General features: G+C 36.5%; 1 protein-coding gene across 1 annotated transcript in view; it reads left to right on the top strand.

The window, feature by feature from the left end:
- Window positions 1-24089, top strand: part of HCRTR2 (hypocretin receptor 2) — a gene marked incomplete at both ends in the record, with an annotated part of 122273 nt that overhangs the window by 66909 nt on the left and 31275 nt on the right. Inside the window, one exon of the mRNA XM_082848399.1 lies at window positions 22381-22559. Within this exon, the coding sequence (XP_082704525.1) occupies window positions 22381-22559 (179 nt within the window). The remainder of the gene's footprint in view (window positions 1-22380; window positions 22560-24089) is intronic.

The following is a 24089-nucleotide window of genomic DNA, read 5'->3' as shown; positions in this document are numbered from 1 at the left end:
TCTTCTGCCCATTTTTGGATTGGGTTGTTTGTTTTTTTGTTATTGAGCTGCTTGTAAATTTGGGAGATTAATCCTTTGTCAGTTGCTTCATTTGAAAATATTTTCTCCCATTCTGAGGGTTGTCTTTTCGTCTTGTTTATGGTTTCCTTTGCTGTGCAAAAGCTTTGCAGTTTCATTAGGTCCCATTTGTTTATTTTTGTTTCTATTTCCATTTCTCTAGGAGGTGGGTCAAAAAGGACCTTGCTATGATTTATGTCAGAGAGTTTTCTGCCTATGTTTTCCTCTAAGAGGTTGATAGTTTCTGGCCTTACATTTAGGTCTATAATCAACTTTGATCTTATTTCGGTGTATGGTGTTAGGGAGTCATCTAATCTCATACTTTTAAATGTACCTGTCCAGTTTTCCCAACACCACTTATTGAAGAGGCTGTACTTTCTCCACTGTACATTCCTGCCTCCTTTATCAAAGATAAGCTGACCATATGTGCGTGGGTTTATCTCTGAGCTTTCTATCTTGTTCCATTGATCTATATTTCTGTTTTTGTGCCAGTACCATACTGTCTTGATTATCGTAGCTTTGTAGTATAGTCTGCAGTCAGGAAGCCTGATTCCTCCAGCTCCGTTTTCCGTTCTCAAGACTGCTTTGGCTATTCGGGGTCTTTTGTGTTTCCGTACAAATTGTGAAATTTTTTGTTGTATTTCTGTGAAAAATGCTAGTGGTAGTTTGATAGGGATTGCATTGAATCTGTAGATTGCTTTGGGTAGTGGAGTCATTTTCACAATGTTGATTCTTCCAATCCAAGAACATGGTATATCTCTCCATCTATTTGTATCATCTTTAATTTCTTTCATCAGTGTCTTATAATTTTCTGCATACAGGTCTTTTTTCTCCTTAGGTAGGTTTATTCCTAGATATTTTATTCTTTTTTTTGCATTAGTAAATGGGAGTGTTCTCTTGATTTCATTTTCAGATTTTTCACCATTAGTGTTTAGGAATGCCAGAGATTTCTGTGCATTAATTGCATAATCTGCCACTTTATCAAACTCATGATTAGCTCTAGTAGTTTTCTGGTAGCATCTTTAGGATGCTCTATGTATAGTATCATGTCATCTGCAAACAGTGACAGCTTTACTTCTTCTTTTCCGATTTCGATTCCTTTTATTTCCTTTTCTTCTCTGATTGCTGTGGCTAAAGTTTCTGAAACTATGTTGAATAAGAGTGGAGAGAGTGGGCAACCTTGCCTTGTTCCTGATCTTAGTGGGAATGGTTTCAGTTTTTCACCATTGAGGACGATGTTGGCTGTGGGTTTGTCATATATGGCCTGTATTATGTTGAGGAAAGTTCCCTCTGTGCCTATGTCCTGGAGGATTTTTATCATAAATGGGTGTTGAATTTTGTTGAAAGCTTTCTCTGCATCTATTGAGATGACCATATGGATTTTCTCCTTCAATTTGTTAATATGGTGTATCACATTGATTGATTTGCGCATATTGAAGAATCCTTGCATTCCTGGAATAAACTCCATTTGATCATGGTGTATGATCCTTTTAATGTGCTGTTGGATTCTGTTTGCTAGTATTTGTTGAGGATTTTTGCATCTATGTTCATCAGTGATATTGGCTTGTTTTCTTTCTTTGTGACATCCTTGTCTGGTTTTAGTATCAGGGTGATGGTGGCCTTGTAGAATGAGTTTGGGAGTGTTCCTCCCTCTGCTATATCTTGGAAGAGTTTGAGAAGGATAGCTGTTAGCTCTTCTCTAAATGTTTGATAGAATTCACCTGAAGCCATGTGGTCCTGGGTTTTTGTTTGTTGGAAGATTTTTAATCACAGTTTCAATTTCATTGCTTGTGATTGGTATGTTCATATTTTCTATTTCTTCCTGATTCAGTCTTGGCAGGTTGTGCATTTCTAAGAATTTTTCCATTTATTCCAGGTTGTCCATTTTTTTGGCATAGAGTTGCTTGTAGTAATCTGTCATCATCTTTTGTATTTCTGCAGTGTCAGTTGTTACTTCTCCTTTTTCATTTCTAATTCTACTGATTTGAGTCTTCTCCCTTTTTTTCTTGATGAGTCTGGCTATTGGTTTATCAAATTTGTTTATATTCTCAAAGAACCAGCTTTTAGTTTTATTTATCTTTGTTATTTTTTCCTTCATTTCTTTTTCATTTATTTCTGATCTGATCTTTATGATTCTGTCCTTCTGCTAACTTTGTGGTTTTTTTGTTATTCTTTCTCTAATTGCTTTAGGTGCAAGGTTAGGTTGTTTATTTGAGATGTTTCCTGTTTCTTAAGTTAGGATTGTATTGCTCTAAACTTCCCTGTTAGAACTGCTTTTGCTGCATCCCATAGGTTTTGGTTCATCGTGTCTCCATTGTCATTTGTTTCTAGGTATTTCTTAATTTCTTCTTTGATTTCTTCAGTGATCACATCGCTAAGTAGTGTATTATTTAGCCTCCATGTGTTTGTATTTTTATAGATCTTTTCTTTTAATTGATGTCTAGTTTCATAGTGTTGTGGTCAGAAAAGAAACTTGATACAATTTCAATTTTCTTAAATTTACCAAGGCTTGATTTGTGAACCAAGATATGATCTATCCTGGAGAATGTTCCATGAGCACTTGAGGAAAATGTGCATTCTGTTGTTTTTGGATGGAATGTCCTATAAATATCAATGAAGTCCATCTTGTTTAATGTATCATTTAAAGCTTGTGTTTCCTTATTTATTTTCATTTTGGATGATCTCTCCATTGGTGAAAGTGGGGTGTTAAAGTTCCCTACTATGAATGTGTTACTGTCTATTTCCCCTTTTATAGCTGTTAGTAGTTGCCTGATGTATTGAGGTGCTCCTATGTTAGGTGCATAAATGTTTACAGCTGTTATATCTTCTTCTTGGATTGATCCCTTGATCATTATGTAGTGTCCTTCTTTGTCTCTTCTAATAGTCTTTATTTTAAAGTCTATTTTGTCTGGTATGAGAATTGCTACTCCAGCTTTCTTTTGATTTCCATTTGCGTGGAAAATATTTTTCCATCCCCTCACTTTCAGTCTGTATGTGTCCCTAGGTCTGAAGTGTGTCTCTTGTAGACAGCATATATATGGTTCTTGTTTTTGTATCCATTCAGCCAGTCTGTGTCTTTTGGTGGGAGCATTTAATCCATTTACATTTAAGGTAATTATTGACATGTATGTTCCTATTACCATTTTCTTAATTGTTTTGGGTTTGTTATTATAGGTCTTTTTGTTCCTTGTGTTTCTTTCCTAGAGTAGTTCCTTTAGCATTTGTTGTAAAGCTGTTTGGTGGTGCTGAACTCTCTCAGGTTTTGCTTGCCTGGAAAGTTTTTAATTTTCCATCAAATCTGAATGAGATCCTTGCTGGGTAGAGTAATCTTGGTTTCAGGTTTTCCTCCTTCATCACTTTAAATATGTTCTGCCAGTCCCTTCTGGCTTGCAGAGTTTCTGCTGAAAGATCAGCTGTTAACCTTATGGGGATTCCCATGTGTGTTATTTGTTGATTTTCCCTTGCTGCTTTTAATATGTTTTCTTTGTATTTAATTTTTGATTGTTTAATATGTGTCTTGGCATGTTTCTCCTTGGATTTTTCCTGTATGGACTCTCTGTGCTTCCTGAACTTGATTAGCTCTTTCGTTTCCCATATTAGGGAAGTTTTCAACTATAATCTCTTCAAATATTTTCTTAGTCCCTTTCTTTTTCTCTTCTTCTTGTGGAACCCCTATAATTCGAGTATTGGTGCATTTAATGTGTCCCAGAAGTCTCTGAGACTGTCCTCAGTTCTTTTCATTCTTTTTTCTTTATTCTGCTCTGCAGTAGTTATTTCCACTATTTTATCTTCCAGGTCACTTATACGTTCTTCTGTCTCAGTTATTCTGCTATTGATCCCATCTAGAGTATTTTTAATTTCATTTATTGCATTGTTCATCATTGCTTGTTTCATCTTTAGTTCTTCTAGGTCCTTGTTAAATGTTTCTTGCATTTTCTCTATTCTATTTCCAAGATTTTGGATCATCTTTACTATCATTATTCTAAATTCTTTTTCAGGTAGACTGCCTATTTCCTCATCATTTGTTAGGTCTGGTGGGTTTTTATCTTGCTCCTTCATCTGCTGTGTGTTTCTTTGCCTTCTCATTTTGCTTATCTTACTGTGTTTGGGGTCTCCTTTTTGCAGGCTGCAGGTTCGTATTTCCCATTGTTTTTGGTGTCTGTCCCCAGTGGCTAATGTTGGCTCAGTAGGTTGTGTAGGCTTCCTTGTGCAGGGGACTAGTGCCTGTGTTCTGGTGGATGAGGCTGGATCTTGTCTTTCTGGTGGGCAGGTCCATGTCTGGTGGTGTGTTTTGGGGTGTCTGAGGACTTATTATGATTTTAGGCAGCCTCTCTTCTAATTGGTTGGGTTGTGTTCCTGTCTTGCTAGTTGTTTGGCATAGGGTGTCCAGCACTGTAGCTTTCTGTTCATTGAGTGAAGCTGGGTGTTTGTGTTGAGATGGAGATCTCTGGGAGATTTTCGCCATTTGATGTTACATGGAGCTGGGAAGTCTCTTGTGGACCTGTGTCCTGAATTTGGCTCTCCCACCTCTGATGCACAGCACTGACTCCTGACTGCATCACCAAGAGCCTTTCATCCACATGGCTCAGAATAAAAGGGAGAAAAAGTAGAAAGAAAGAAAGAAAGAAAGAAAGAAAGAAAGAAAGAAAGAAAGAGGATAAAATAAAATAAAATAAGGTAAAATAAAATAAAGTTATTAATATAAAAAAAATTATTAAGAAAAAATCTTTTTCAAAAGTTAAAAAAAATATATAAAAGAATTAAAAATAGATGGATAGAATCCTAGAATAAATCGTGAAAGCAAAGCTATACAGACAAAATCTCACACAGAAGCATACACACTCACAAAAAGAGGAAAAGGGGAAAAAATAATAAATCTTGTTCTCAAAGTCCACCTACTCAATTTGGGATGATTCGTTGTCTATTCAGGTATTCCACAGATGCAGGGTACATCAAGTTGATTGTGGAGGGCTTCCCTGGTGGCTTAGTGGTTGAGAGTCTCCTTGTTGATGCAGGGGACAGGGTTCATGCCATGGTCCGGGAAGATCCCTCATGCTGTGGAGCGGCTGGTCCCGTGAGCCATGGCCGCTGAGCCTGCGCGTCCAGAGCCTATGTTCCACAACGGGAATGGCCACAACAGTGAGAGGCCTGCGTACCACAATAAAATAAAAATAAAAATAAATAAAAAAGTTGATTGTGAAGATTTAATCCGCTGCTCCTGGGGCTGCTGGGAGAGATTTCCCTTTCTCTTCTTTGTTTGCACAGCTCCCGGGGTTCAGCTTTGGATTTGACACTGCCTCTGTGTGTAGGTCGCCGGAGGGCATCTGTTCTTCATTCAGACAGGACGGGGTTTAAGGGGCTGCTGATTCGGGGGCTCTGGCTCACTCATGCCTGGGGAGGAAGGGGTAGGGGGTTCTGAGTGAGCCTGTGGCGGCAGAGGCCGGTGTGATATTGCACCAGCCTGAGGTGTGTGTGCGTTCTCCTGGGGAAGTTGTCCCTGGGTCACGGGACCCTGGCAGTGGCAGGCTGCACAGGCTCCCGGAAGGGAGGTGTGGAGAGTGACCTGTGCTCACACATGGGCTTCTTATTGGCAGCAGCAGCGGCCTTACAATCTCATGCCCATCTCTGTGATCCGTGCTGTTAGCCGCGGCTTGCGCCCGCCTCTGGAGCTCCTTTAAGCAGCGCTCTTAATCCCCTCTCCTAGTGCACCAGGAAACAAAGAGGGACGAAAAAGTCTCTTGCTTCTTCGGCAGGTCCAGACTTCTTCCCGGACTCCCTCCTGGCTAGCCCTGGTCCACTAACCTCTTCAGGCTGTGTTCACACTGCCAGTCCTCTCCCTGCGCCCCGACCAAAGCCCGAGCCTCAGCTCCCAGCTCTACCTGCCCCGGCAGGTGAGCAGGCAAGCCTCTCGGGCTGGTGAGTGCCTGTTGGCACCGATCCTCTGTGCGGGAATCTCCCCGCTTTGCCCTCCGCATCCCTGTGGCTGCACTGTCCTCCGTGGTTCCTAAGCTCCCCCGCTCCACCACTTTCTTCTTTGCCCGGGAAGGGGCTTCTAGTGTGTGGAAACCTTTCCTCCTTCATGGCTTCCTCCCACTGGTGCAAGTCCCATCCCTATTCTTTTGTTTCTGTTTATTCCTTTTTCTTTTGCCCTACCCAGGTACGTGGGGAATTTCTTGCCTTTTGGGAGGTCTTAGTTCTTCTGCCAGCGTTCAGTAGGTGTTCTGTAGGAGTTGTTCCAGGTGTAGATGTATTTCTGATGTCTCTGTGGGGAGGAAGGTGATCTCCGCGTCTTACTCTTCCACCATCTTCCCCCTCTCTGAACTGTACACTTTAAATGGGTGAATTGTATAGTATATGAATTATCTCAATAAAACTCAGGCTGTGCAGGCCTGTATGGCCCGGCCGAGCCCCTGGCTGCAGTGTGCATCTCCACCCCCCGGGAAATGTCCCAACAGTGCAGGGTGCGAGCAGCCAAGTCCCGGAGCAGCACTGAGAGCGGCAGCGGCAGCGGGAGCAGCCAACATCCCACATGTAGGTTTTTGAATTATGATTTTTTCAGGGTATATGCCCAGGAGTGGGATTGCTGGGTCATATGGTAATTCTATTTTTAGTTTTTTAAGGAACCTCCATACTGTTCTCCATAACAGCTGTATCAATTTACATTCCCACCAACAGTGCAATAGGGTTCCCTTTTCTCCACACCCTCTCCAGCATTTATTGTTTCTAGATTTTTTGATGATGGCCATTCTGACTGGTGTGAGGTGATTACCTCATTGTAGTTTTGATTTGCATTTGTCTAATGATTAGTGATGTTGAGCATGCTTTCATGTGTTTGTTGGCAATATGTATATCTTCTTTGGAGAAATGTCTATTTAGCTCTTCTGCCCATTTTTGGATTGGTTTATTTGTTGTTTTGATATTGAGCTCCATGTGCTGCTTGTAAATTTTGGAGATTAATCCTTTGTCAGTTTCTTCATTTGCAAATATTTTCTCCCATACTGAGGGTTGTCTTTTGGTCTTGTTTATGGTTTCCTTTGCTGTGCAAAAGATTTTAAGTTTCATTAGGTTCCATTTGTTTATTTTTGTTTTCATTTCCATTTCTCTAGGAAGTGGGTCAAAAAGTATCTTGCTGTGATTTATGTCATAGAGTGTTCTGCCTATGTCTTCCCCTAATAGTTTTATAGTGTCTGGCCTTACGTTTAGGTCTTTGATCCATTTTGAGTTTATTTTTGTGTGTGGTTTTAGGGAGTGTTCTAATTTCATTCTTTTACATGTAGCTGTCCAGTTTTCCCAGCACCACTTATTGAAGAGGCTGTCTTTTCTTCATTGTATATTCTTGCCTTCTTTATAAAAAATAAGGTGAGCATATGTTAAGCTTTTAGCATTTATTTTCAAAAGAGTTCCTTAGATCAGGAAATAGCCTTTTCAGGTCTTTTGTATCAACACTTTTGCTACCTGCTTAAAAGATCTGGAAGTGTGCACTTTGCTTTAATTCTATAGGTTTTTTTGAAAAACAATTTCTTTCTTTAATGTTCAGAAGAATTCATTGAAGAAGCCATATCAACTTGGAGTTTTCTTTGTGGAAAAATTTTTTTCCAATTATAGATTCAACTTTTTAAATTGATATAAGGCACCTCAGATTTTCTTTTTCTTGTATCAGCTGTGATGAGCTGTATTTTTAGGGAAGTTGTCTACTTCATTTAAGTTTTTAATTTAATGACATACATTTTTCTTATATTCTCTATACTTTAATGTGCATAAGATGTGAGTAAACTCTACTCCACCTTGCTTTATAGTAGAAACTAATACAACGTTGTAAAACAACTGTACCCCAGTTAAAAACAAAAGTAAATAAAAAGATGTGAGTAAAGTTCCAATTTTATTTCTGATTTCAATATTTGTGACTTCTCTGTTTTTTATTTATCTTACTATGAAGTTAATAATTTTACTAATTTTCACAAAAAAACAAATTTTGGCTTTTTAGTTCTTGCTCTTGCATATTCTTTAATTCATTATTTCTATCCTTTATTTCTTTCTACCTCCTTTAGTTTTAATGCTTTAATTTTTGTTCCTTTTTTAAACTTTTTGAGATAAATAATTATATTACTGATTTTCAGTTTTTGTTTTCCAGTAGATTCATTTAAGATTATTCATATTTTTGAGTATATCTTTAACTTCATTTTGATAGTTTTTTTGAATAGTTTTTGATAGTTTGTATTTAGCTATCATTCAGTTGAAAATAATTTAATCTGTATTGTAATTTAGCTTAAGTATCATGAGTTATTTAGGAGTGCATTAACTAAAATTCAAACATTTGTGGGGTTTTCCCAATATTTTTGTTGATTTTTTGCTTAATTCTACCAAGTTCAGTTAAAATATTCATATGTATATGGGAATAGAATCTAAAAAATAGTGTATATATGTATAACTGATTCACTTTGCTGTACAGTAGAAAGTAACACAACATTATAAATCAACTATACTCCAGTAAAAATTAATTTTAAAAAATCCATTGTGATTTCCATACTCTGAAGTTTGTTGAGGTTTACTTATATTCCAGAATATGGTAAATTTTTGTCCAAGTACTACGCATACTCTGAAATAATGTGTACTCTTCAGTTTGGGGTATAATATTCCAGATAGATATAAATTAAGATTTACAAATATATTAAGTAAAGTTTGTTAATTACATAAATCTGAAATGGAGTTTGTTGTTTGTTTATTCTATTAGTTACTTAGAAAGATCTATTATAATATCCCTCTATGATTCCCACTTTGGTTGTATCATCTTTTGCTTTGTATATTGTAGAGGCTGTGGTATTAGAATTGTTATATCTTCCTAGTGAATTGATCCTTTAATCATTATAAAATTTCCCTCTTTAGCTCTAGTAATGCTTCTTACCTCAACGTCTTGTCCAAATTTTAAATTTAACATTTTTAAATTGCTTTAAAATTCGGTCTAAAATTAATTTAGCTACACCATCATTCTTTAAATTAATATTCAAATTCTTGCATTTTCTATTTTGTTGTGTCATTTTATTAAAAGTATGTTGCTTGTTTAAGAAGTATATGATTGTCTTTTTTTGAATCCTGCCCAATAACCTTTGTCTTTTAATTGAAGTTTTAGGTTCCTTTGTATTTAATGTAATTATTGGTATATTTGTGTTTATACCTATCATCTCATTTGCTTTCTTTTAGTTCCCCTTGTTCAATTTTTTTCTTGCCTTTTACCTTTTAAAATTATTATTTCTTTCCTCTTTAGCTTGTTACATATTCACTTACTATTCTTTTAGAGATTTCCCTAGTGATGAAAATGTATGTCATTGATAATGCATTTTAATATATTGATAAATTAGTATTTTTAACACTTGCTGAACACTGAAATTAACTTGGAACACTGCCTTAATTCTGTTTACCACTGCTTCCTTTCTGCTGCAGTTATTTAAACCTCACAAAACATGATGATGTTTATTATTTTATTTAGCCATTTATAATTGATATTTATTCACATATTTATAATTTCCATTATTCTTCATTCCTCTCTTCATTTTGTACTTCCAACTGATCATTTTCTTTCTGTCTAACTCCCTTTCATTTTTCTCTGGTTTGAGAATGTCATTGACAAATTCTTTCATCTTCTGTTTGTCTGAAAAGGACTTTATTTCATCTTCATTTATCAGATATGTTTTCACTGACTATACAATTCTAAATTGTTCTTACTCTCAGCATGAAAATGACATTTTGTTATACTTTAGATTTTTTTCTTTTGAAAATTTAGCTGTCAATCCCAGTATTATGCTTTGATGGTGATATGCTTTTTATCTGAATTAAGATTTTTCTCTTTGTTGCTGGTTTTCAGAAGCTTTATTAAAATATAACTGTGTGTAGTTTTCTCTTATATTTATCCTGGTTGAGATTTGTGACACTTCAGATATCTGTGTATAGTTGCCTTTAATTAGTTTTATTTTTTTCCTGGTAAAATGTAATGTACCTAAAACAGCTTTTGATCTTAAATGCAGGGTTACATTTATTCTTGTTATATCTCATATTATATTTCCCCCATTGCTCTGGCCTGGCAAGAACTTTTGAGCCATGTGGAACCCAAAATATTAACTATAGCTCTCAGTTATGTGCTATCTTCAAGTTTAACAAATATGCCCTTCTATCTCATCTTTTAAGTAATTGCTAAAATGTTGAATAATAATAAGATATATGTAATATTGATTAATTACTAATGTTAATCTGGAATGAAGTCTCTAGTGATATGTCACAGGACTCTACCTTTGGTTTTTAATTAGTCTTAAAAAATTATCAGATAACATCTCTCCTTGGCTAGTATATTTTAAAATATTGTTTCTGCTTCATTTTACTTTTCTTCTCACATATTGAGAACCCAATTACATGTATTTTAGTATTTAAAGCTTGTATTATTCATATTATTTTCTGCATTTTCAATTTTTTTTTCTGTATTGTTTAGTTTGAATACTTTTCTATTAGTTTGGATAGTTCTACTGATTGGCTCTATCCATCTAATCTTCTATTGAATCCATTGTTGTGTTTCCAGTTAAAACATTTTTGAGGTCTACAGTTTCCCCTTAAATATTTTTTCAATTTTTCATTAATAGTCTACATATATCACATAATTTCTCAAACTTTTTAATCGAATTATTTTAACATTTCTGAAAGCTTTATTCTTTTCTTTTCTTTTCTTTTCCTATAGGCTTTGGTCTTTTGGTGTTGCCTTTGTGTCTGCCTGATGACTTTTCTATTGAATGAGTCACATTTCATATGAAAACTTTGGATGAAATCATTTGATGCTCTAGATAATATATATTCTTCCACAGAGAATTTGCTTTGGCAGGCAGTTCGTATTGAGACAGAAAACCTCTATCCAGTCAGTAAGTGAAGGTATTTGGATCTGGGCTTCATCCTTTAGGAGAGCATGTCTCCTTCAGGCCTATCTCTGCTACAGTTTGCTCTTTGGGGTTGCCGCTGAAAGCCAGGGTTGTTCACCTCAGGTTGATTGAATGACTGCCTTCTGTTCAACAAGACTGTTCAAGTTCCTGCTCAACTTCTCATATTATTGGCTGCTACTTTTTACTCTCAGCCCTTAGTTGGTGCCTGCAAACTGCCAAAAGCTTTGAGCAGAAAAGAGGTGCTGAATGTCAGTGTACATCTGTCTTCTTTCCTTTTCTCCAGGATATTGGCCCTTCAAGTCTTCACTCTCTCATAAGCTTTCCAATGTTGTAAAGACATGTGTGACACTCCAACTGCTCCATGGTTGTTTTGGATGGGAGGTTTGCTCTGCAGCAAGCTTATCTGTCATAACCAGAACTGTATACTATTTTCTACTAGTAGAACCAATGTACCATTCAATACTATAATATTTAGTACTTCAGAGAAAATTGGCACCTTTGGATATTTGCCAACCAAGACTATTTGGCTGAAATTGCACAATTCTCTGGAAATGACTTAGGTTGTTCCCTTTTTACTCTAATCTATCCCTGGTTGACCTTATCCACTCAACAGGCTTTAAACAGTATGGCTATTCCGATGAATCCCAATTATGTACCTGTAACTGAAATATATCTCCTGAAATATAGATGCATAAATCCCAATGCCAAATGGATACTGACAGCGAGATAACTCACAAGTGTTTCAAACTCACGTATACAAAATGGAATTTCTCATCTTCTATCCCTACTTCCAAATGAAGCTGCCTCATTCTCCTCTATTTCATAACTCAGTGAGCAATAGGATCTTCTCCCCACCTGCCAAGCAATGTACCTGGTAATCATCCTCAGTTCTTCTTACCTTCTTCATCTTCATATCTAATCACTCACCACAGTTTTTTATTTCAACTTCATTATTATTTCTGGAATTCATTCATTTTTCCCCATTCTTTTGTCCTCACCTTATTTCCTTGGAGTTCTAAAAAGTTTCAAAACTGGCTCCCCTGCTTCCAGTTTAAGAGCATATATAATTTCCACATTCTCCCAAGTCATCTTTGAAAAATAGAAACAGGGTCTTGTTCACTCCCTTGCTTAAAATCTTTCAGTGATTCTCCCTAATCTTCAGGACAATGTCAAAATGCTTTAATTTGGTATGTATACATTTTATAATCATGAGTTGAGTGTGAATCAAAGACAAAATATATAAAAGATGAACAAAATGTAGTTTGAAATTTTGTTATGGAAAGCAAGACTGAACCAAGAACTAGAGTTATAACTTTGGAAATTAGTCTCCTAGAGATGAGAATTGAAGTTGTGAGAGTAGATAATAACAAAAAAGAAAAGAACATGGAAGAAAAAGACAGGACGGTTGAAGATATACATGGAGTGAAAGAGGGAAAATAGTCCTACAAAGGAAGCCAAAAAATTAAGTTCATTGCAGGCAGTATGATAAACAGAAGTCAAGTGCCAGGGGAAGGATAGGTCACTTATATGTGCTAATTAAAGCAAAAGGGCCAAGACAAAGATTGACCATATATCCCTAAAGAGCTCTGAGGACAGGGTAGAGATCCAGATGGAATTTTGAGAGGCTGCACCGGGAACAAACATTCATAGTGATTTACCTGTAAAGAGGAAAAAGACATGGGTAACCAAGAAATTTATACACCCCCCCCACCCCAGAAAAACTCCTTTGATGCCTACTAGATGTAGCCATTAATAGAACTGCAGATGCTAATACTGTGGAGACTTCTTCCCTCCTCACCTTCCGCAAAGGCCAGCCTCAATGGCCTGGGGAAACTTATTAACATGAAGTGATGCTCTGGTGTCTGGCAGATCCTATTCAGAACCTTGGTACAATTTGTGGTTGAGCCCTCCTCTGCCTCTCACAGACAGCAGAAGTCAAGCCTACCTTCTCATTTTCCTTTCTGAAGAATTTCCTTTGGACTTGATTCCTATGAATTACCATCTCCCTTGTGTTTCTGTTTTATAACCTTCTTCTATGCAGTTTCTCCAGGTATATTTGTGCCTGTGTGAAGACCCTGTCTTTCAAAATCCCTTCCCAGACGATTTATTAATTGTGGTATTGTAATTATTCCCCATACTACCTCATTGGTATCAGCATGAGAATTCCTGCCTATGTTAAAATAATGAGCAGGTGCCAATGAGAAAGTTTTTGTCAGACTGTAGACTTTTATATTTTCTTAAGGAAACAAAAACTGAAATGCATTCAGAACATTGTTGTCTTTGCTTCTATAATAACTTTTTCTTAAGTTTTCTTTCTCTTAATATTAGATAACCTTTTGGGGGGGGATCATTTCACAGCACTGAAGTGTTTCTTGACAGTGTCCCATCTGCCAGATTTGCACGAAAAGTAGTGGCATCTTTGCCTGCTGCTCTTCTGAGCACAGACAGAGAGATTTGTAGACAACTTTGCCAAGATGTGTGGGTGGAGATGGGAGACTGAGTCAGGAATTATTGGTATATTTTCCCAGGAAAAGAAGGAAGCAAAAATAACAATAAGGGGGGCCAAAGAGGTGAGGCGCAATGAAGATGAGAAAAAGGAAAATACCTGCGGATTTCATGGAGAGTTTGTTTTACCCTTGGAGGACCACACCAATAGTCAACTTTCCTATGTGTTAAATCTACACACTGTAATGATTCTGGATGAATCCTTTCCTGCTTTCAAGATAGATTCCTCACAAGAGTTAAATAGAGGCTACCTTCTATGTGTATTCAATGGCTTTTTTGCTGTTTTTCATTTAGAAAAATAATTGTATTTCACCTTGACTCATTCATTTGTATATAATTTAAAAGAGGTTAGCCAAATTTGTCCTTTCTTAAGGATTCTTTTTGGTCTAGAATATGGTCTAGAATATCCCACTTGAAACAAGTGTATTTACTTATACGTTATAAAGAATATTACAATTCACTTAATGTTTAAAACTCACCTCTTAAGTGACAGGGTAAGCACTTTCAAAGTCTTTCACTGACACTTGGTGGCAAAAGGTGGAACTACAGTATTTTATTTTTTTTCTTTTTCCGGTACGCGGGCCTCTCACTGTTGTGGCCTCTCCCATTGCGGAGCACGGGCTCCGGAGGTGCAGTCTCAGCGGCCATGGCTCACGGGCCCAGCCGCTCCGAGGCATGTGGGATCTTCCCGGACCGGGGCACGAACCCGTGTCTCCCGCATCGGCAGGCGAACTCCCAACGACTGCACCACCAGGGAAGCCCTACAGTATTTTTTAAAGTTGTTTTCTGACATGTTTTATATGGGTAATATAACAAATAACAATCAAGAAATTATCATCTTGCATATCTGTATACATACATATGTACATTAAATAAAGAACAATCAAGACATTGCATAATCATTTAAGACACTATCTAAATTACAGTATCACAACCTACTACAAACAAAACTTTGATTTCACAAAGAAATAATTTAAATTATGTATTAAAAAATCATGTGTTGGCTGTCTTTAATACTGCCATTAGAACTGAGGTATATTTGAATAATTGCATTTTCTTTCATTATTTTAGCTGTTCATGAGTTTTTTAAAAATCATAAAATGAGCAATTAAGATTGTCCCCTGGAATTCTCATTCTGTATTTAGGAATTTTGAGGAACATTATTGTTGGGTCAAAAATTTTGTTTCCCATTTTATAGCTCCTTTTTCCATGGAAAGTGTTTTTTTAAATTGTGATAAAGTATACACAATTTAAAATTTACCACTTTAACCATTCTTAAGTTTACAATTCATTGTCAGTAAGTACATTCACATTGTTGTACAACCATCAGTGCTATATATCTCTGTAACATTTTTCATCTTGCGAAACTAAAATTCTTTCCTCTTAAGTAATTATAGCCCATTCTCCCCTCCCCCTAGACCTGGCAACCACATTCTTCTTTCTGTCTTAAAGGATTTGGCTACTCTAAGTACTTCATATAAATGGAATTATATAATCATTGTCCTTTTGTATCTGGCTTATGTCACTTAACACCTATATCTTGTTTTAATGTTGAAAAATTAAATAAATGTGAAAATGCTTAAAATAATTTGATATATATAGTACAGATCTTTCGAGATGCTCAGTAACATGCTAATTATATACCATGCACAGACTCCTCTTGATATTATAATATCAATTATTAGTTGCCATTTTAAGACCTAAGTGTATGTTTAATAAAAGATGCAATCTCATCAACAGATTAACAGGATATCACCTTAGTTTAAATTTTTCCAAGTGCAAGGATTGATTTGAGAGAGAAATTCACTTTGTCCATATGCAGTGTGTTAGATACTAAAACAAAAGCCAGTTTATCATAATGCAGATTGAAGTTGCAAAGGGTTTTATTGTACCAATATTTTATTTTCCTATTTGAAAGTCAGTTTAATCTTTGGCACATCCAATAACAGGTTACTTTTAAAGACTGTATCTCTATGTTATGTTTTAAATCCCTCTCTACATCACAGACTACAGATGCTGTCATACAGCTGGAGTCAGGTTCCGTCTGTCGGTCCTGCAGAGCAAAGATGGGAGCTATACATCATCAGATTCTTACAGATGAAGAGATGATGAACCAAATGAGGGGTGAAGGAGGAAGGACTAAATGGACTTTTATCTTCTTGGCACCTCTGTATCTCAAAAGTCTTTTTTTCAAAATATCTGTGTTCAAGGTGGATTTTCATTCAATCTGCATCTCTGCCTTCTGGCATCACCTTTCACCCCCATGTGCACAACCATTCCTCACTTGTTCCTGATTAATGCAGGCAGACTGTTGTAAGTGAAGACTAACCACAAACTAACTTTAACATTGGTGGATCATGATCATTCAGAGAACCGATTTCAAAAATAGTACCAAGTTCATGTCTCACATCCTGCCAAGGCTCATCAGAAGGGAGTATATGCGGAATTGAGAGCCAAGAAAATAACTGGCAGGCAGCCAAGTTCTCTGTCAAATGTCAGGCCTTGAAAGGAATGAGGAAAATAAATGTTCCATTCAGCCACTGGGTTTTTCTCTTCTTTTAAAGAACCTCATGGGTAAATGTACAATACCAAAGGCACCAACATGCTACAAGTGGATGAACAAATCAATGTTATGAATATTTTTTATTGCAAAGTAAGTTTTAGGCAGTGTTTGTGTTGGGAGAAAAGCTTTCGAAACCAAGAAGAGTAAGAGAAAGGAAAAGCCCATCTCAAAATGAAAAAGAGCTTTTGAACCAGTAGAAGAATAAGAAAAAAAAATACAAATACCCATAATAGTTCATAATAATTTTAGAATGTGATTCATGACGAGGAAAGGTACAACATGTAATATGTTTTTATTTCTTTGTTTTAATTTTTTTTTCCTTTTAAAAAGAACTTTATTGGAGTATAGTTGATTTAAAATGTTGTGTTAGTTTCACGTGTACAGCAAAGTGAATCAGTTATATATTTGTGTGTATGTGTGTATAGGTTATTACAGAATATTGAGTAGAGTTCCCTGTGCTATACAGTAGGTCTTGTTAACTATTTTATATATAGTAGTGTGTATGTGTTAATCCCAAGCTCCCAATCTATCCCTCCCTGTCACCCTTCCCTGCTGGTAACCATTAGTTCATTCTCTAAGTCTGTGAGTCTGTTTCTGTTTTTTAAAATAAGTTCATTTATATCATTTTGTATTAGATTCCATATATAAGTGATATAATATGATATTTGTCTTTGTCTGACTTACTTCACAGTATGATAATCTCTAGGTCCATCTATGTTGCTGCAAATGGCATTATTTCATTCTTTTTTATAGTGTAATATGGTTTTAAAAAAGAAAGAAGTCATACTGAGTTAGGCTAATTAAGAGAAATTACATGAAACCAATTTTTTTGTTTGATTGGTTTGCTTTTTTGTTTGTTTGTTTGTTTGTTTTGGGGTAGGATTTAATTAGTTGAAAAGAGGATTGAAATGGAGTGTGGCCATTTCGAAAAGGAGGAATGGCATTAGCAATCGCCTGGTGTGGAATGTTTGCTATAAAGTGAGATATCAAACTTATCCTGCAGCTCTGAGTATTTTATGGGCAGCATTGCAAGACATAGAGGGAAAGTTCAATGAGAACTGGGTGGCCACCTGAGGATTGTGTACTTAATTCCAAAGAAAAGGAGAGACTCCTATTGAAATGAAAGAGTTAATATAACTGGAGTGAATGGTATCACTGGATAAAATGGATAGGAGTAAAGAGAGGCAGGGTACAGGACCAACTATTAGGAGGTAATTGCAACATCCTAGCTAATTATTACCACAATCTGACCAGGTATTTGCAAAAGGAATAGAAAGACAATTATAGAGGTAAGAGATATCTGAGGGATTTTAAACATAAGGTATTGGGGAGAAAAAGGAAGAATGTTATATTTCAGGGAGATATAAAGTCCAGGAAGAGAATATAAGAAAAGATGATGAATTTAACTGCATAAATTTGATGTGCTACCAGGAGAAGGTTGTTTCCCTTATATCTGTAATATTTTGAATAGGGAAATGAATAAACTAATGGATATTTATTCAACTCAAACTGAGGAGATATGCACCTGAAGATGTGTGCTCAGTTCTGGACAACTAGCTCAGAGATGTCTGCTGGTAATCTGCAGCATTTTCACAATAAAGAGACCAGGGTCATGAAAGAGGTAATCCTACTATTATGAAGGAAGTGTCTGCCAATGTTTAACCCAGAGAAACAAAGTCTTGGGGAGCAGGCATAGTCATAATCTTTAGTATTTTGAATGTACATAATGTAAACACCATACTTAAGATATTGTAATTGGCACAGTAATATTATTTAACATAAATTCCAAATTCGAACTTCTCCAATTATCCCAATAATGTTTTTTTAGAATATTAATTTTCCCTCTCTTTTTCTCCCTAAGATTTAGAGGTAAAGAAACATCTACATGAGGGAACCAATTTCTAGCAATTGTATACATGTATGATCCAAAAAAAGTGTGACTTGGCTATTAAGAAATCTAACAAGATCTCAGGCTGTCTTAATAGAGAAATATTAATGAAAGCAGTCACCCTGTTCTTTTCTGTCCTGGTTAGACCACAGCTGGAAACATGTGTGCAGTTGCAGATAGCTCATTTAGAGCCATCAATGATTATCTGGAGTGTGCTCAGAATAAAGCGATCAGGGTGATGTGAGATATGAAACCCTGCATTGCACATGAGGGTTCTGGAGATATTTAACTTCAGTAAGCAGAGGCTTGGGGAATAGCTGTGGACTTTAAATATCTCAATGGCTACTGTTATAGGTTGAGCTAGAAGAACAGAGCATCAAGCCACAGAGAATTTTTCTTAAGCCTTAAAATTTAGTGAAATTTGCCCTGCTGACTTGAAAACTTGCTTTAGACTGGTGACCCGCTTTTTCTTCCAATTTCTCTATTTTAGAATGGGAATATCACCCTATCCTTACCCCAAGATGACATTTTGGAAGTAGATAACTTGTTTTCTACGTTTCAGTGTTTCATAGATGAAGAGGAGTTTTGCCCTGGGAAGGCCCGTACCCCAAATCTCACCCATTCTTGACTTAGATAATATGTAGGTGAGATTTGGGATTTAGAGTTGATGCTGAAATGGGTTAAGAATTTGGGGACCGTTGAGATGGCGTGAATTGTATTTTGCATGTGGGAAGAACACAAATTTTTAGGGGTCACAGGACAGACTATTATGAGTTGAATTGTGTCTCTCCCAAAATATGTGAAAGTGCTAATCCTCTGAATATCAGAATGTGACCTTATTTGGAAATAAGGTCATTGCAGATATGATTAGTTGAGTTAAAATGAGTCATACTGGAGTAGAGTGGGCCACTAATCTAATATGACTGGTGTCCTTATAAGAAGATGCCATGTGAATACAGAGAGGCAGGAGAACACCTTGTTATGATGGAGAGAGAGACTGAAGATACAGAGCTGTACCCTAGGGAAGGCCACGATAGCCAGCAAACCACCAGAAGCTGTGAGAGAAGTAAGGAAGAATTTCCCTACAGGTTTCAGAGGCAGCTTGGCCCTCCTGACACGTTGATTTTGGACTTCTGGTCTCCAGAACTGTGGGACAATAAGTTTATGTTGCTTTAAAACACCCAACCTATGGTACTCTGTTAAAGCAGCCCTGGGAAACTAATACAGGTACAATGCAGAAAAAAATAGATAAGGTTTATTCCTTGGGTTCCAGGAAAGAATAAAGAACCCATGAATGGAACTGAAAGGGAAACAGATATCAACTCAACATGAACAAGAACTTGCTGGTAGGTAAAGTCAACACAAAACGTAGTTGAGGGCTTAAGCAAGTCATAAATTCCCTACTATTAAAAATATGCAAGTAGAATGAATCAGGAATACTGCAGAGTTGATTTATGCATCAAGTTAGACTGAATGATCTCCAATTCCAGAATTTTATGAATGTATGTTAAAGTCCTGCCAAAGAAAGGCTGGCAGCTGCCTTCCACCTTCTGCTTCAATGATAGATGCTGGTATATAATAGAATGGCATGCAGAGTTTATAAGATTAAATCTAAGCTCGACATTTACTAGCTATTCATCCTTAGGTAGGTTCCATAACCTCCCGAGCCTCAGTTTTCCACATGTTAGACATGGATATTAACAATAATCATTTCATAGTGTTATTATGAAGATTAATAATTTAAATTGCTCAGAACAGGATATGGCACATAGTAAATACTATAGAAGCGTTGGTTGAGAATCTGCTTGTTCTCACATTGCTTAGACATCATGCATTAACACTGTCCTCCCAGCATTGCCGTTCCTCACCTCCAAAATAGGGAGAATTGGAAGTCAAACTAGAATGGATTGCACTTTTTAAGTCTTGTTTTCTTTTCTAGATCCCAAATTGCACCATTTGGACCATTTATTGACCAAGGATCAGAAGTGTGATGTTTTTTGTCAATTTTCTCATAACAAGCCGTGATAATGTGTTAGTCGATTGCTAAGATGGGTTTGTGTGTGTGTGTGTGTGTGTGTGTGTGTGTGTGTGTGTGTGTGTGTGAGCATTTCAAGCGTTTCTGAGAAATAAATGATTCAGCAGCAGAATTTTCAGATAATAAAGACTATGATTTACCCTAATAAAACTCACTTGAGTTTTTGGTACTTGTGTGCTGGAGTTAAAGGAAGATGTGAAGTTTTCACAATTAAATCCTCAGAAATTCAGGTATTTCATTAAATTGGCATCTGTTGGTGACTGAGGGTAATTTCAGCTTCAGAAGCTAGTAAAAGCATTTTTCAGCATATGAAAGTCATAATAAACTGGCGCATAATTGTCAAAAAGGAATCCTCACTCAGTGACTTAAATTTAACAAATGTGCTTTTATTTCTTCACTGCATAAGGTTACTAATCACTGCATCATTTGGGTGCATAAGCGACAGCTCTGACAGGGTAATGATACCCCAGGTAAATTCACAGTTCCTTTCAGTGAAGCAAACCCATCAATAGATGTGGGTAGCAGTGCTTACACCTATATAGTTCTGGAACCAGTGATTATGTAACCTTTGGATATCTCAGAGGGCAGACAGAGGATCAAAGAACTATGTATTCTTTCCATAAAGAGAAGCTGAATGAGATAGCACAACTTTTACACAGGGGGATACACTGAAGGAAAAGGAGGAAGGCTTGGCTGAGAAAGTGTGTTTCATCTGAGCTGATGTTAAGAGGCCATCAAGAGTAATAGAAAGGAGAGAGATTGAGTTTCTAGAATTTATATGTGCTTTTTTATATAACTCCTTCATTTTCACAAAAGAAGGTAGCCAGTGTGGTGGAAAGACCAGCTCTTCACTTGGTGTATAAGCCCAGTTGTAACTGTGGTTCTGTGTTTTATGAGCCATTTGTCCTCAACAAGTTCCTGTGTCTCACTGACGTCATAATATATAAAACATTGGTAATGATAAATTCCCTTGGGATTGTCATTGAGGTTAAACGATCTAAGGATATGAACCATCCACTTCAGTATATGGCAATAGTAAGGACTTTTTTTGTTGACTTTGTCTTTAAGCCTCTTCATCTCTTAAATGTCCCAAAGGCAGAGTTTGGGAGCAGGTAGGGGTCAACGTCATGGATGAGGCAAACATTGCAGTTCATTGAAAACTAGCGAACTCCTAATTCATCTCAACTCAGTAAATATTTCTTGAGTATTTGCTGACCACCGAAGGAGTAGAACGATAAATCAAAGATTGCTCTTTAACTCCTGGAAAATGAAATTCAAAATCAAGTAAAAATAAACACAGCCTTATGATCCATTGAAAAATGTCTTGCATGGTAAATGAACTGATTTTTAAGCATATATTCAGCATTCACACATATTGACCATTTTGGTGAAAACACAGGACAGCCTTAAATTATCTCCCTTGGCAATATTTATTTGTGGATTTGCAGGGGTACCAATTAGCTTGATGGTGTTCCCTCATCAATAGTTATTTTCTTTGTTTAGTCACTTTGTTTAGTCACTGTCTGTCTAGCCTGCTGTAACTGAGTACCATGAACTGAGTGGCTAATAAAAAAAGAAGTTTTTTTCCTCACAGTTCTGGAGCCTGAGAAGTCCAAGATCATGACTGTGGCAGATTCAGTGGTCAGAGTCCATTTCCTGGTTCATAAACAGCAGCTTTTTTGCTGTATCCTCACATGGTGGAAGGGGCAAAAGATCTCTCTGGAGTTCCTTTTATAAGGACCTAATGCCCTTCATGAGGGCTCCACCCTCATGACCAAATCATTTACCAAAGACTCACCTTCTAATACCATCACATTGTGGGGGAGGATCTTTCTATTTTATTGAGGTATAATTGATTTACAATGTTGTGTTAATTACCGCAATACAACAAAGTGATTAAGTTATACATATATATACATTCTCTTTTTATATTCTTTTCCATTATGGTTTATTACAGGATATTGAATATAGTTCCCTGTGCTATACAGTAGGATCTTGTTGTTTATACATTCTATATATAATATTTTGCATCTGCTAACCCCAAACTCCCAGTCCATTCCTTCCCATGTCACCCACTTTGGCAACCACAAGTCTGTTCCTATGTCTATGAGCCTGTTTCTGTTTTGTAGATAGGTTCATTTGTGTCATATTTTAGATTCCACATATAGCTGATATCATTTGGTATTTGTCTTTCTCTTTCTGACTTACTTCACTTAATATGATAATCTCTAGTTGCATCCATGTTGTTGGAAATGGCATTATTTCAGTATTTTTTATGGCTGAGTAATATTCCATTGTATATATGTACCACATCTTTTTTGAGGGGGGGCACAGTCAGGATCTTAACATATGAATTTCTGGGGAGCACAGACATTCAGTTCATAACAGTTACTATTCCTTTTTCTTTCCAAATTAGTTTGTGTGGCCGTGTGGAAGAACCACCACATGAGGACGGTGACCAATTACTTCATCGTCAACCTTTCTCTGGCTGACGTGCTCGTGACCATCACCTGCCTTCCAGCCACTTTAGTAGTGGACATCACTGAGACCTGGTTCTTTGGACAATCCCTCTGTAAAGTGATTCCTTATTTACAGGTAATTATTTTTCACACTTTTGGGGTTCAAACACAGAAACTACTGAAAAAGTATAGTCATTTTCAATTATATTCATGGTCCTTTGGTAAATTACCTAGTGAGCTAAGAGAGAAATATACTTGCTTAAGGAACTGGTAAACTTAAGGAAAGTAGTACCAGGTAAACAAGGTAAGTTCTGGGTAAAAATAAAGTGTCAGAATTCTCAAGTCATCAATAAATGCTGCACAAACCTTTTACCTTTTTGGTGTCTAATTTTCTGATTATAAAATAAGGAACTTGACCAAATTAATGATTCAGCCTTTCCCAGTCCAAGTAATTGAGGACTATCTGTTTTTATAAGTTGTCTCATTTACTACTGAGAAATCAAAAGCTATATGATCAAAGCAGTACAGGGAACAGGTTATAGTGCAGGTTTTGAATTAAACTACCAGGAATCTGGTAGAGAATCTTTGCAATCTCTATTCTGCCATTCACCTATTGTATGCTATTGAGCCAAATATGTAAGCTCTTTGAGATTCACTTATTTTAAAAGATTAATAATTTTAATTATAACTGTCTCTTATGGTGGTTGGATTAGCTTACTTAGATAATTTATATGAACCACTTGGCATAAGGATTGCTCTCTGGAAGACAATGACCTTATAAAAACATAGTACGTTCTCAGTAAACATCAGTCATAGTCATCAGAATTAGATGTTTTATTTTTCAGTTCTGTAAACAGCTTTCCTATAACTAGTTTCTCTACAAGAAATTAAGAACAAACACTTCTAGAGAATAATTTTCTGATTGATATTCTGATAGCTCTAAAATCTTTAAAAATTTTCCCAAGCTGGTGTCCAGAGCCACAGTTCTAAAAGACATGGATTTTCTTTAGCAATTGGACAGTGAGTGAAATGGTGGCCACTCCCTACTGGTTCCCTTGACCACCCTCCACCTCCCGATATTTATTCCATCCAGGCTCCCAGTTGGTTTCATAAGATTTGGAGGAAATAACAATATGCTCCCAATAATGACAAGTTGGGGCAGTTAGAACAACTGAATCTAGATACAGACCTTACGCTCTTCAGAAAATGGACTCAAAATGGATCATAGACCTAAATGTAAAATGCAAAACTATGAAACTCCCAGAAGATATCATAGAAGAAAACCTAGATGACCTTTGGTGTTTTGATGACTTTTTATATATAACACCAAAAGCCTGATGATTGAAATAAATCACTGATAAGCTGAATTCATTAAAATTGAAAACTGCTGCTCTGCAAAAGTCAATGTAAAGAGAATACGAAGACAAGGCACAGACTGGGAGAAAATATTTACAAAAGACATGATGATAAGGAACTTTTATCTAAAATATACAGAGAGTTGTTAAAGCTCAACAGTATGGAAGCAAACAACCCAATTAAAATATGGGCCAAAGACCTTAACAGACACCTCACCAAAGAAGATATACAAGTAGCAAAGAAACATAGGAAAAGATGTCCCTCATCACATATCATAAGTGAAATGCAAATTAAAATAATGAGATATCAC

Source organism: Leucopleurus acutus, assembly GCF_964270905.1.
Source record: "Leucopleurus acutus genome assembly, chromosome: 10".
Classification (NCBI taxonomy): Eukaryota; Metazoa; Chordata; class Mammalia; order Artiodactyla; family Delphinidae; genus Leucopleurus; species Leucopleurus acutus.
This window is presented reverse-complemented; position numbering and strand designations above follow the sequence as displayed.